Below are 10,420 nucleotides of genomic sequence, written 5' to 3' on the forward strand. Positions count from 1 at the left end.
TAATACTTTCTCGTCTCCGTCTCACTTTAAGTATATCATTTTTTATTTGGCATGATATTGCATGCAACAAATCCTTATTAGAGCTAAGGACCTTGTAGACAGCTGCAGTTGAAGAACTTCATCATTAATAGCCCTAATAACCAAATTGCCCAGCTTCGCTGCTTGGGCAGTTGAGACACATATATTTTCTTTCTTCAATAGTATAGTCTTTTGGCATTTTTCTTCCTCTTTCCCTTGCTTCTCGTTCTTTCTACTTCTTTCTTGTGCACTCGTCACCGGCCTTCAGTTCCTTCTAAATTATAATCTTTTCATACATATTAGTTCCATTTAAAGCACAAACAGTGATCAAATCAATTGATAAAAATAGGCCTATCATGTACACAGAAACTATATCGGTCAATATGGACAATTGTATCATTTTCTATTTAAATTAATTAGAAAATATTAACATATGATATGTTTCGATATCGTTAGATCAATAAATCAAATAAATAATATTGGTTCTTCGTACTAATATTTTAGAGGTGGTTCTAATTTAATTACTACATATATAATGTCAGTTGATTTCATGTATTATGCTAGTTACATTCACCATTGTATTAGAATTGGAAGATGCTAATTAAGTACGTAATGTTCATCAATTTAATTTGGATTGTAAGCATATAAGAAGTTTGACTAATTAAAATCTAGTAGATCAATTAAAAATGAATAAAAATTATATCAAATTTGGACATGCATGTAAAACATATTTAATTGATTTGTGCGATTAACTCTACCTGATTGAAATTTTAAATTCAAATGAATTGTGGTTGTTTTAGTGGAGAATTATAACGAAAATAAAAGTATTAGTTTTTGGCAGCATTAGTTTTGGACATATTTACCTATAGTTGAATGGGTGACAATAATAATTGCTCAACTTGCAGTCTATAATAACCCTCACTCATCACTAAGTTAGATGCTTTCTATATTAGCAAATTTAAAACTATGTATCCACGCTGAATGCATGCAATTAAATAGATTATTGAATTAATTTAACATTACTATAGCACGCCAAAAAACGGAGTTCAATACATATACAAGAAGAGTGCATTTAATTGACGCGCAAATTCATTTAAATATTACTCCACAATTTGAAACTGGATTGCACCTTCCTTTTGACCAACAAAGTTACCATATAAATACATCACTAATCATTCAATTCAATTCACTACAACTTAAGTTTGCCAACAGTGGGAGTGCAGCCTATTCTACAAATACCAACGGTCTCTCCCTCTAACTAAGTGACATTATTCAAAAATGGAAGGCCGCCTCCGCCCGTCAAAGTCTAAAGCCAAAGCCGCAGCCGCTGATGAGAAGGCATCCGACGCCGTATCAGTACCAGTATACCTGACAAACGCCTTCTTCTTCACTGTGTTCTTCTCGGTGGTATACTTTCTGCTTCTCCGGTGGCGGGAAAAGATCCGTAACTCAACACCTCTCCACGTGGTTAGTCTGTCTGATATTGGAGCCATCGTGACGTTCGTGGCCTCATTCATCTACCTTGTTGGCTTCTTCGGCATCGGCTTCGTCCAGTCCATCGTCATTCCCCGCGCTCCAATTGACGAAGAAGATGACGAGGAAGAATTCGACCGCTTGATGGTGAAGGAAGATTCACCAAAACTCCCCTGCGCTGCCGCTCCCGCTCCCAAATCCGATGATGATATTCTTAAGAAGACTGAGGTTAGCGCCGACGACGAGGAAATTATCAAGTCGGTGGTGGAGGGGAAGATCCCCTCTTATGCTCTAGAATCAAAGCTGGGAGACTGCCACCGTGCGGCCGCCATCCGCCGCGAGGCATTGCAACGCATCACAGGAAAATCCCTGGAGGGGCTTCCCTTGGAGGGCTTGGATTACGAGTCGATCCTTGGACAGTGCTGTGAAATGCCAGTGGGGTATGTGCAGATTCCAGTGGGCATTGCTGGGCCGCTGTTGTTGGACGAATGTGAGTACTCTGTTCCAATGGCGACCACAGAGGGCTGTTTAGTAGCCAGCACCAACAGAGGGTGTAAAGCTATATATGCCTCCGGAGGGGCCACCAGCTCCCTTTACAGAGACGCCATGACAAGGGCTCCTGTCGTCCGCTTCGGCTCTGCCAAGAGGGCTGCTGAGCTTAAGCTTTTCCTTGAAGATCCTCTTAATTTTGAGACCCTCTCCCTCGTCTTCAACAGCTCCAGCAGATTCGGCAGGCTGCAGAGCATCAAATGCGCCGTCGCTGGCAAGAATCTCTACATTCGATTCTCATGCAGCACGGGCGACGCCATGGGAATGAATATGGTTTCTAAGGGTGTTCAAAACACCTTGGACTTCCTTACCAACCAGTTCCCTGATATGGATGTCATGGGTATTTCTGGAAACTACTGCTCCGATAAGAAGCCTGCTGCAGTCAACTGGATTGAGGGCCGTGGCAAGTCAGTTGTGTGTGAGGCCGTAATCCAAGGAGACATTGTCAATAAGGTGCTCAAGACTGATGTTGCTTCCTTGGTGGAGCTTAACATGCTCAAGAATCTCACTGGCTCTGCCGTGGCTGGAGCTCTTGGGGGCTTCAATGCTCATGCTAGCAACATTGTCTCTGCAATCTACATAGCCACCGGACAGGATCCAGCACAAAACATTGAGAGCTCCCACTGCATAACCATGATGGAAGCTGTCAACGATGGCAAGGACCTTCACGTCTCTGTCACCATGCCTTGTATTGAGGTTGGGACCGTAGGTGGTGGGACTCAACTCGCCTCTCAGTCCGCTTGCCTCAATCTGCTCGGTGTCAAGGGAGCCAATAAGGAGGCTCCTGGATCCAACGCCCGCCTTTTGGCAACCATTGTCGCCGGCTCAGTTCTTGCAGGAGAATTGTCTCTCATGTCTGCCATCGCAGCCGGCCAACTAGTCAAGAGCCATATGAAGTACAACAGGTCTAATAAAGATGTTGCTAGTATCAAGTCTTGAGCTGCTGAATGAAAAAGACCAGTGAGACTCTTGTTTTCATACAATAACAATGCTAACCGTTGTAATAATGAAGGGGATAGACTCAATCAAATAGTACTAGCTTAGAACTTTTAATTTTATTATTGATTCAATTATTCAATCAGTTATTCTTTGGTAAATTGTGTCAATTACTTTTGTTATTTTTTATAAGGAACACTATCAATTTCATTATGTGCGAATATTTAAGCTACTGTGTTTTTTGAGATAATAGGATGATACGAACAACTTTTATGGAAAACGGAGAGGAGAAGAACTTCTTCACCTAGTCTGACCTTTGCATTCTCCTACCTCACCCTCCATAAGACCAAGAATATACAAATAATTTTCTACTGATTATCAACAAATATAATCAACTAAGTGTGGGAAAAAAGCTCGAGAATAATCCACATGGGATGAACAATTCTTTTGGGTGAGTGATGAAAGAAATGACATTCATTTATGGGCTGAGTTCAAAGTGCTTGATAGACATCATGTTATTTTCCTCTTTCTATTCTCTATCCAAACTTCTTTACTTCTTTCATCAACAACATTAGCTAAGTATTCTTCAATATTGTTATTGCATTTATGATGTTATTTGAGATAAATTATGACTTTAGCGTAACGTCTTACTGATAAGGCTAATTTCATACATTGGTTATAAGGATAAATTCTATGATTTCCTAGGTCTAACAAACTTTTTTGACATTCATCTCTGTGGATCACCCCTACTTCCATGTGCTAATTTTAGTATGTGGCCGGGGGTTTTTGGAAATTTCGGCCGACGACCGAGATCTTCAACGATCCGGAGTTCCTGCCTGTGATCTAGTGGTTTCCCCGGGACTCGAAGCTTGATATTCCTTACTGCACAGCCTAAACAAGGGAACCAAATGGCGTCATTTCGGGATATCAAATTGTTCACTTTTTTAAATTTGGTTATAGTTTAATTTATGTTATTTTTTTTTTTAAAACTTAAAAAAGGGCCACGTTTTGGGAACCCGAGCAAACCGTCTGACGGACGTCAGTCGAAAGGGAAATCCATCCACCATCCCCAAAGATCGGGTTTACGGGAGATCCTTTCCCCTTTCGAATCGAAAGGGAGGGGATTCGTGGGGAGAGGCCCCAAGTCCTCTATAAAAAAAAGAACTCAAAAAGGGGAAGACGAATAGGAAACACTTGGAGGATCCCGATCCGAGAGGGGTTCACCACCACGATCTGATGGGAGCCCCCCCGTGCCATAGTTTAACCCCCAAAGGTCTATTGATATCAAGACAATGTGCCGGGTGTTTTACCTACATTCCCCGGAGAAGGAAAAATTGCCCTACAATTCCTAAACGATTTTAGAAGCCGCCCAAAGATCCAAAACACCCAACAAGGTTGGAGGAGACACTTTTTCACCCTGCCCTCAAAGGAGTGGCCCGCCGGTCCCCCCCGATCGTCAACACAGGGAAAGGGATTCCCGTAATTCCGGATTTTTTTTTCCCCCCAAAAAAAAAGCCCCGAAGGAGATTGAATGAAAACAATTTGAAGCCCTGAGCTACCGGTCTGATTTTAGACGCCGTCCCAACCATGGAGATGGAGGCAAAACTTTTACTTTTTCGGGGCCTTTAGTAAAAGGACCTAATGAATTCCTCGAGCGGGGGGAATTTCAAAAAGAAAACAAGGAAGCCCAGAAATTTTTGGGAAGATGATCGAAAAGAAGGCCTATGATAAACCCGCGTATCATGAGGAGAGGTTCGGAAAACCCATAAAGGGAACAAGAGAGAAAAGGATGGGGACAGATAGCCCCAAAAAGGGATTTTTAGTGCGTTTGAAAAAGAGTTCCCCGCCCTCAGAAAAAGGGAAAACCCCAGCCCGAGAAAATCAACTAAAATTATTACGGTCCACCGCCCGATGGAGAGTTCCAAGCCCAAAACGCTGGGGGAATTGGAATCAAGGAAACAATAAACCGAACCCCAAAAAGATCAAGGAGGCCCCATGGAGAGACAACCCTTTTTTGAGGCGATGGAAATCAACCCAAAAAAGACGGCCACAGAGCCCCAAAAAGGGTACCCGAGGTCGATGGCCCCCAAGATAATTAAACCGGTCAGGGAAAAAAACCAGAAGGACCAAACAACCGGAGTTATCGAAGGGGGGCTCACGAAAAAAGGGAGCCAGAACGGGAACCGGGGCCCCAAGGAACCCACCGAAACAATCAAATTTTAAAAGAGCACAAGGGAATCAAGGGTCGGGAACCGCCGACAAAAAGGGAGGCAGGAATTTACGTCAAACGGGAAAGGATGAGCCACTCGGGGAACTGTCAAACCGAAACCCCCGGAACCGATGAGAGGTAATGACCTACAACTCACAACAAAAAGGAGAAAAATTGAAGAAACAACGATGTGGTACACAAAATCCAAGATGCTCACGAGAAAGCCCGCTGGATATGTTAGAAGCAAATGTCAAAACCACTTAAATAAAAGAGGGGACAGGAAGGGGGATACCATAAAGAAGCCAAACCCCAGGGGAAAAATTTTAATGGATAACTTTGAGGTCGACGGGCTAAGGGCCCGGGAGATGAGAAAGGATAAAAATAACCCTCCATCAAGGGCAAGGAAGGCAATCCCCCGATCTGGGGGCCCCGGGGGAAAGAATTTCGAGGGGGACGGCTTAAAAAAAGGGATCCGAAAACCACCCCTCGAAGGCCGATCTATTCTTTTTGCCCCTAGAGCCGGGGGAGTTTAAAGGAAGGGAAGCGGGAGCCATCCGTCTTTTCCCGGGGATTAAGCGAAAAGTCACCCTCACGGGGGGAAGCCAAAAAGCAGAAGGACCAAACCCAAGACTTCAGGGAGATTTTGGAACCCGGGAGATCAACCCGCTCTTCCTACAAGTTTTAAGGCCAATTCAAGAAAAGTTCATCAAGGATTTCATACGGGAAAACAAACCCGACGGAAGATAGAATTTTAGAAAATGGGGCCCGGGGGATACAAAAAAGATGCCATCAAAGGGAGACTGTAGTTATTTCTATTTCTCTTGGTGACATAAAAAATTTAGCATGCTATGGGGATCTAGAGCTTCGATAAATGTGTTACCACTTTCGATATAAAGAAGTTGATAGAAAAAAGTCCGTGGGTACCAAAAGGGGAAGGGGAGAAACATTTCACCCCAAGGGGGCGGGGAACGGATAGTAAAAGGGGTGTTTCCCCCTTTGATTTTCATGTAATAAAAAAAGTGATAACGAGTCCGGAGTCTAGGGAGGCTAAGGGGGACCACTTTCGACCGCTCCCATTTAGTGTTTTAGGAACAATACCCGGGTTATCATGGGAGAAAAATACATTCAACATCGATGAAGCCATGAAGAAACCCTGATGTTGAGAATTTGATTCTATTTAATCATTAACCCCCGGGCCAAGAAATCTTAGACCGACCAATGGAACATTTAAATTGACGAGCCACCCGGGGGAAAGGGGGGACGAAACCCTTTTTAATCCAACCCAGATAGGCCCTCAATGAAGCGATAGGCATTCCCACCAACCACCGCCCTTCGAGTCTCGGGAAACCGTCGATGAAAGGTCCGATAAGGGAAAGAATTTGGATAGAAAAAAAAACCGGAGAAAAACCCCCCCCAGAAGCCATCACACCAAAAAGAGGAAAAAACACCCCAGAACCGGGATGCCTACTTGGAGGAAAAGAAACATTCCCGAAACAAACAACTGAAAAAAAGAGAATGATTTGTTAAGAATCCGAGGAAAAAAAACCAAGGGGGGCGCCCCCACCCGGTGGGGAAACCCACCTGTACCACATCCGATGGGAAAAAGGGGGAAGTCCCTGACCCACAACGCAAACCGAGCCCAAACAGAGGAAGGTTCAAGGAAGATTGAAGTTTTATCCTTGGGATCATTTATTCCATTCCATAAAAAGAGTCGCCCCTTTTTTAGGGACCAAAGAAATCAGAAAAAAGGGGGAGAAATAAGAATGTGCCTACTGAAGAATCGGATGGGGATGTCATTATTGGAAAATTAATGAAACCAAAGAAATATTTTCCCCATTCGTGACGATGTTGAGAGGTCGAAAGAATATTTTTGCTTCCAATGGGTACAAAAGATCTTCCAAATTGTGGGGTCCGGGATCATGAGAAGACAACTTTTTCCCCCCCATTGGGGACTTAGAATACAAGAAGCTTGACTAGCAATGCACCAAACGTTTTCCGATTTAGAGACTTTCCCTTTGGGGGAAAATTGAAATTTTTTTGGATTTTCACTTTAGGGGAAATTTTTCATTTAGTTTGCAAATTTACCGCATTTAAATTGTAAAAGGAATTTATCCCCAACTTTTTCCCTTTCATGGGACCGTAGAATAGTCCTTGGGCAGATTCAAAATTTCAATGGGCAAGGCTAAAAGGGGTGTCATTCAAACTCCCACCCCACAAATCGGAGGTTGAGGTTCCCGGTCACAGGGTTTTTATAGCGTTTATCAAGGATTTTGCAAAAAGCCCAACCGCAACGATCTCTTGCACAATGAAGGAATTTTATTTTGATGAAGGATTTGGCATTCCGATGTAAGAGGGAGCCCGGGTTTTGGGGGAGCCCCCGGGTCAAAGAATTGACGGGGAAAAGCATGTCATTTTTTATGCCTCAAGATCCAACTGTGCCAAGAACAATGATACCACGAGAGATGTCAAATGGTGTACTATTCGAGAAATTTCACCATTCCGGGGTCGGGATAGTCACACCCATCACCCCCGAAAGACTACGCCAGGAATCTGCCAAGGTGATTGGGGTGGGCCCAAGAATTTGATGGGAAGAAAAAACAAAAAAAAGGGAAGGAGAACAAGGTTTCGACACTTAGCCCAATTTTCAGATGATTTAAGCCATACCGGGGGTATTGGGTGGGAAGAAGGACAAAGAAAGTCTAGGAACACAAGAAGCCCCATGAAGAGCCATGGTTCGCCACCCGACGAATTACTTAGTCACCGGAGAACTACCCGGTCCCTAAATTTTCCGCCCGAGAAAAGGCCAAAAAGTGGGTTCTTCCGGGAGATCCCACCATGGAAAATTTTCACGGGTTTTCCGACGATGATTGGGGTGGGGAAAAAGATGTCGAACCATTGCCATGCTCAGTTTTGGGGGACATTTTGGGCCGGAAACCGCCGAAAATTTGGGGGGATTTTTTCCCACCCCCAAAAGGGCTCTTTTTTAGTTTTGCAAGTCTCGGAGATGTCAACGACGGGGGAAATTTTAAAATAAATGCCGCGAATCCATAATAGTTTTTAGATTATGTTTGGGGAGGACTTCAGGGGCCCCTTCCCACCTTCATAAAACAACATTTTTGTGGGGAAATCCCAAAGGGTAAGAAAGGCTACACCCAATTGCGAGTTTGAGGAGCAATTTTTACGGGGCCCAAAATTTTCTTTTTTGGGTGAAGAGACGGAACCGGTGTGTGGTCACCCCTTTATTCTTTCGCTAGACCGTTTCTCCAAAGATTTCCCCATCTGGGGCCACCCCACACCCGGGTTAAAAACCGGTTGACCCAAAAAATGTAGGTTTTTCACTATAAAACCCATGCATGAAAATTTGCCTTTTCAAAAGTCACATTAAACCATACTTGTCCTCAAGATAAAGACAAAAAAAAAAATGGAATTCAAAAGGATCCCCCGACCACTCTTAATCTTTAAAATTCCCAGACCTGACACAATTTTAAACAAAAAACTTAAAGAAAAAAATACAAACACATAAACACATATATGAGCTACTTCAACTTTTGCAAAAGCCCCACAAGATTAAGGTCAACCAAAGGCACCCCCCCAAAAGGCCCTTCCCTTCTACCAGCAATTTGTCCTCTAATATACCTTTAATTCCCAATTTTTGGATTCACTCGATCACATTCTCACTGTGGGGTGTTTGATCGACCTTTTAATTTTTCACAAGGGGCCGTTATGAGAGTTTCCTTTTTTCCGGGCGGTTTTTATCGTTCTGCCTTTTAATTTTCCCCCGGGTTTTCCCCCCCTTTTACCTCCTTCTTTTTTCATCTATTTTTTTATTTTTCCCCCTTTTTCTTTCTTTTTTTTTTTTTTTTCCCCGACTTTCTTTGCCCTTTTTCCTCTATTTTCCTTTTTTTCTTTCGACTTCGTCCCCTTTTTAACACCTTCCCTTGACTTCGCCCTTATACCTTCATAAAACCCAATCCCCTAGACGGAAAAAAAGCAAAAAAACTCAAAATCCATGCATAACCGATTTCTCGATCCAACCCGACGTAAAACCACCCGATCCAAGCATCCACACAAACTCCAACCAAAAAACATTTTACAACTTCAATTTAACCAACAACCTCCGATCAACAACAACACCGCAATCTAAAAGCCAAATTCCTGATCGAGCACCAAAATGACAAAAAAGAAATCAACATACAACTCGCCGAAACAAAACTCTTAACAGCAGGATCAACGTAATCAACACGAAATAACACAAATATAATGAAAACTAAGAAATGCATAGATAATCAGTAACATCAACAGCCAAATCGACTTCCAAAAGTGAAGTTCGAACGAAAAAAAAAGTGCAAAAGAACTGAAAGTAAATCGATTGTATCTTCGCCCTCACGCGGACGGTTTACGACGGAATTTCTCTCGAAGAATTACCCCTTGAAACCTAAAACTACCCCGAACTCCCTTTTCCCAAGTGTGTGTTGTGTGTGAGCTAAGAGTGAACGAAAAGAGTGATATCTTGTGTGTTGCATGCTCCTCTATTTATAGGCGTTGAAGTGGGGCCTAACGAGGTATAGATAGACTTTGCTTTCCCTCAGCCCATTGACTCCTTCTTCAGCCTTCTTTTCCTTAGATTCTCGCTCACTTTTACTTCATTTCTTCGCTAGACATTTCCTTCGATCCTCCTGGATCTAGCGATCTGTCACACACTGCTTAGAAACCGTGTTAGACCCAGCAAATGTAATGCTTTTCACTATATAACCGATGCATGAAATTAGCCTTATCAAACTGCTCACACTTAAACCATACTTGTCCTCAAGTATAAAGACAAGAAAAAGAATAAGGCGAATTTCAAGCAAGGTTATCCCCCGACCGACTCTTTAGACTCTAGACAGACTCCTAGACTTAGACACAATTTTGAAACTAAACACTTAAAGAAAAACATACAAACACATAAACACACAAACACATATGCATGAGCTAGCTTCAACTTTTAGGCAACCGTCCCCACAAGATTAAGGTCAATCCAACAGGCTGCACTCCTCCAAATAGGCCCTTTCCTTTCCTCTACCTAGCACTGCATCTTCAAGATAGCCTTTTACTTACCCAATTATTGGATTCACTTGATCACCCCATTCCTCACCAGGGATGTTGGGGTCTATTCTCTCTTAAGTTATTGTCACGCCACGAGCCGGGTTTGAGATTCCCCCTTTTTCCCCCGGGGCGTTATTATTGTTCCCGCCC

The 10,420-nt window shown here is 43.0% G+C and overlaps 1 protein-coding gene across 1 annotated transcript; it reads left to right on the forward strand.

Annotated features, from left to right (window-relative positions):
* Window positions 1-1,218: 1,218 nt before the first annotated feature.
* On the forward strand, window positions 1,219-3,098 carry LOC125201391 (3-hydroxy-3-methylglutaryl-coenzyme A reductase-like). The gene has a single exon (XM_048099475.1). It carries the CDS (start codon window positions 1,297-1,299, stop codon window positions 2,977-2,979), a length of 1,683 nt encoding a protein of 560 aa, XP_047955432.1. The 5' UTR covers window positions 1,219-1,296; the 3' UTR covers window positions 2,980-3,098.
* Window positions 3,099-10,420: the final 7,322 nt, after the last annotated feature.

The sequence above is a fragment of the Salvia hispanica genome, chromosome 1 (genome assembly GCF_023119035.1).
Source record: "Salvia hispanica cultivar TCC Black 2014 chromosome 1, UniMelb_Shisp_WGS_1.0, whole genome shotgun sequence".
NCBI lineage: Eukaryota > Viridiplantae > Streptophyta > Magnoliopsida > Lamiales > Lamiaceae > Salvia > Salvia hispanica.

Excerpts from the sequence above, each read along its gene's own strand:
- LOC125201391 (XM_048099475.1), top strand. The coding sequence starts at position 1,297 with ATGGAAGGCCGCCTCCGCCCGTCAAAGTCTAAAGCCAAAGCCGCAGCC.